The 3,498-nt window shown below is 34.9% G+C and overlaps 1 protein-coding gene across 1 annotated transcript; it reads left to right on the forward strand.

Annotated features, from left to right (window-relative positions):
- Positions 1 to 1,726: 1,726 nt before the first annotated feature.
- Positions 1,727 to 2,528, forward strand: LOC139841509 (CRIB domain-containing protein RIC5-like). The gene is made up of 4 exons (XM_071831723.1): positions 1,727 to 1,772; positions 1,855 to 1,961; positions 2,054 to 2,111; positions 2,299 to 2,528. The coding sequence occupies exons 1-4, from the start codon at positions 1,727 to 1,729 to the stop codon at positions 2,526 to 2,528; spliced, it is 441 nt and encodes a 146-aa protein (XP_071687824.1).
- Positions 2,529 to 3,498: the final 970 nt, after the last annotated feature.

The raw sequence follows: 3,498 nt of genomic DNA on the forward strand, positions 1-3,498 counted from the left end.
AGAATCATATCCCTAATACCTTCAAACACTAGGTTAGTAGTTCCCGTAGAGCTACTAACTGTGGCAACCGTACCCGACCAACTTTCCGGTAATGATGAAAGCAAGATTAGTGCTTTTAATTCATCATCAAACTTAATCTCTACCAATTTAAACCTCGATAAGATGTTGTTAAACTCATTGATGTGATTTGTTGTACTCGTACCGTCCCTCATCTTCGTATTGAACAATTGTCACATAAGAAAAACCTTGTTAGAGGCGGTAGGTTTTTCATTCATGTTGGAGAGTGCCTTCAAACATGTAAACATCGTCTTCTCATTCACAACGTTATAACCAACATTCTTAGCAACTGAAAGACGAATCGCACCCAAGGCTTGGTGATCCAAAAGCCTCCACTCCGCATCACTCGTGCCTTCGGGTTTGATCTCCAATAAGGGTTGGTGTAGCTTCTTTTGATACAAGTAATCTTCTATTTGCATCTTCCAAAAGCCGAAGTATTTCCACTAAATCTATCGATTTGAAATTTTCCGTCTTCTGCCATCTTCTCAAACTTGTTAACCTTGAGCTCTTGATACGAATTGTAAGGGTTTGTGACCTAACAATACGAGTAATTCTAGAAAATTAATCAACCCACGAAGATAAACGAAGACAATAACAAGAAAAAATTAAGAACGCGATAATTTAACGTAGTTATATGTAATCAATGGTTGATTACTTTAATTCACGGACCAAACTAGAGAGATTTTAGTGATAAAATTCGTGCATACATGTATGAGTTACATTATAAGGTCCTTTTATAGAGGAAACTGAACAAGGAAACAACTTAACGAACAAATTTCTTGAACATGAAAACTTTTGGCCGCCCAGCATGAATCTCGCGATCGCGAGTCTTCCCCCAGTAATTGACTCGTGTTAGCGGGTGGTATGAGGAGAAATTCCAGCCGTGACTTCCTTTTTCCCTCTCACGAACCTGACCATACTAAACTCCCAACCGCGAGTCTACAATCGCGAGTTGCAGCTGTTTCTTTGTTTTGTTTAAACTCCTTCACTCCAACACAAAGTATTTATAACATTGTCAAATGCTGATGCCAAATATATAAAATGATGATCACCGTCCAATTTTCTCTGTTCTGGAATCTCACATTATAAACATACATCCAAACATCCCTAATTCAAATAATAATACTCCGTAATACGGAGTGAAGTACCAAAAAATATTCATTTCAAGGAATGAGGTCACAAATAAATGAACACTAAATCAAAAAAAAAAAAAAAAAAAAATTTGAACACAAGTTACATAAATTTGGGCACCAAAATGTGGGTTTAATGCCCTTAAATTCTGGTGGCTCCCTAACAATCTGGGCCATTAATGGTTGATATTTCTAGACGTCCTTAACAAAACATTTCCTAGCTTCCAATTTCCTAAATTTTTATGTTTCATGCTCTTAAAATCTATATTTTTACAAAAGTACTTTTAATCCTTTGAATTCCATTTCCAATTTTACTGTTGCCCTCTTGGATAGGCATTGCTTCCCATGAGTTCGTAAATTCGTGTTCGAATTTGATAATATTTTCTATATCAAATCTCAAATAAGGATTAAGAGATAACGATTATCAGCATTGAAGATGATAAATTCTATATGATCTAATCATTGCACAAAAAACGAATTGTGTACGTGATCTCTTGTTTTGTTGAGTTTGGATTTGAATAGATTACATGAACTCGGCCATGAAAGGTCTATTGAAAGGCCTACGTTACATTTCGGAAATTTTTGGTATATATTTCATGCATCAATTATGAACATTTTTATTTATTTATATTTCGAGTTATGGCTCACAAAATTTATTAAATTACAGAGGCAGATAATTCTAAGGAACCAGAAATACAAATTGGAGCGCCAACGGATGTTAAGCATGTAGCCCATATTGGTTGCGATGGTCCTTCTTCGAACGCTCCTAGTTGGGTAATCCCTGATCTATTATATCTTTGTAACATGTCTAAAAACATGTATGATCGTCTCGATAATTATTGTTTCATTTGTTACATGCATGACAGATGAATGAGTTTCAAGGTTCTGATGCCGGATCATCGGATTTAAATGGTAGTTCGAAGGGTACATATTTCACAATACATTTTTTTTTTTTTTTAGATTCCACTTATAGGGTCAGAAATAGTTAACCTTATTAGATTGCATACATATGAGTAGAAAATATTTGTCCTCCCGAAGTAGCATAAATAGGGAAAACACTATCCGTTGTATTTTTTTCCACTTACATCACAACTTATAACATTTGGTACAGGATCAATGGGTACCCCGAATCATCATGGAAAGTCAAAGCAAGCTAAAAAACAATCTAGCAACGCTTCTGTAAATTCGTCAGACACAGATACGAAACCTAGTCGTGCTAGGCGGACCAAGAACTCAAGTGCGGGGTCAGAGTCACCGTCACAAGATTCAGGAGCGAAAAAGAACAGGAAGAAAAAGAGAGCATCAAATCAAGATTCGTCTGCCTCAAGTAATTCAAAATGAACCATGTTGAAAATAAGGTTAATAAAAAGTGGATTGAGAAATTGATCAGCTGTAGAATTTACCATGGCTTTAATATCCGTACCTGAATTTGTAAATGTGTATGATCACCTGTAGAAAATTTTTGTTAAAAAGTGCAATCAGATACCAATACTTCAAATCACAAAAGTTAATCATCAACTAAATCACCAAGAAATTAAAGCTTTACAAGAATCTTTTACAGAAACCAGAAAAATAGAAATCTCAACCTCAACAATTAATACCACAATTACTCAAACTATTATACGAATCAGAAACTCTATCATCAAGATGATGTAGAGCCAAGAACACAGAAAACTTTAGGGTTGAGAGAAAAACGAATACAGAGGAAACTAGAGAGAGAAGAATAACGATTGATGAATGAATAAATTAATTAAAAAAAATTAATAAACTGCTTTTATACTCCTCTCTCAATAGCTTGGGTTGGATCCAAATAAGCCCACTTGAGAATAGAAAAGCCCACTAATCAGCAACAGTTCACCAGCATCACTTAGCCCATGATTAGAAGTTACTGTGCAGCCCTTCAACTTCTACAATCTACATGAACAGCCCCTTGACTATCAACTAGCAGCATCAACAACCTGAAATTGGCTAGAAAACCACAAATGAGTCTAAACATAAAAAACTATGTTCTAAACTAAGCTTGTTTGTTGCTATAATTTCAACATCCCCCTCAAGCTTAGTTTGGAACAGGTCAAAAAGACCTAACCTATTTGTCAACTGTTTATGTTGACTTATAGGTAATCCCTTTGTAAGAATGTCACTTAAATTATTTGAAGAATGTATTTTAGTAACTTGAACAATTCCAGTTGAAATTTTATCACTTAAGAAATACAAATCAATGTCAAAATGTTTGGTTTCTTCATGAAACACAGGATTTGCAGCTATTTGAATTGCAGAACTGTTATCACAAAACATCTCAACTGGCAACTTA

The sequence above is a fragment of the Rutidosis leptorrhynchoides genome, chromosome 4 (assembly GCF_046630445.1).
Source record: "Rutidosis leptorrhynchoides isolate AG116_Rl617_1_P2 chromosome 4, CSIRO_AGI_Rlap_v1, whole genome shotgun sequence".
Lineage (NCBI taxonomy): Eukaryota > Viridiplantae > Streptophyta > Magnoliopsida > Asterales > Asteraceae > Rutidosis > Rutidosis leptorrhynchoides.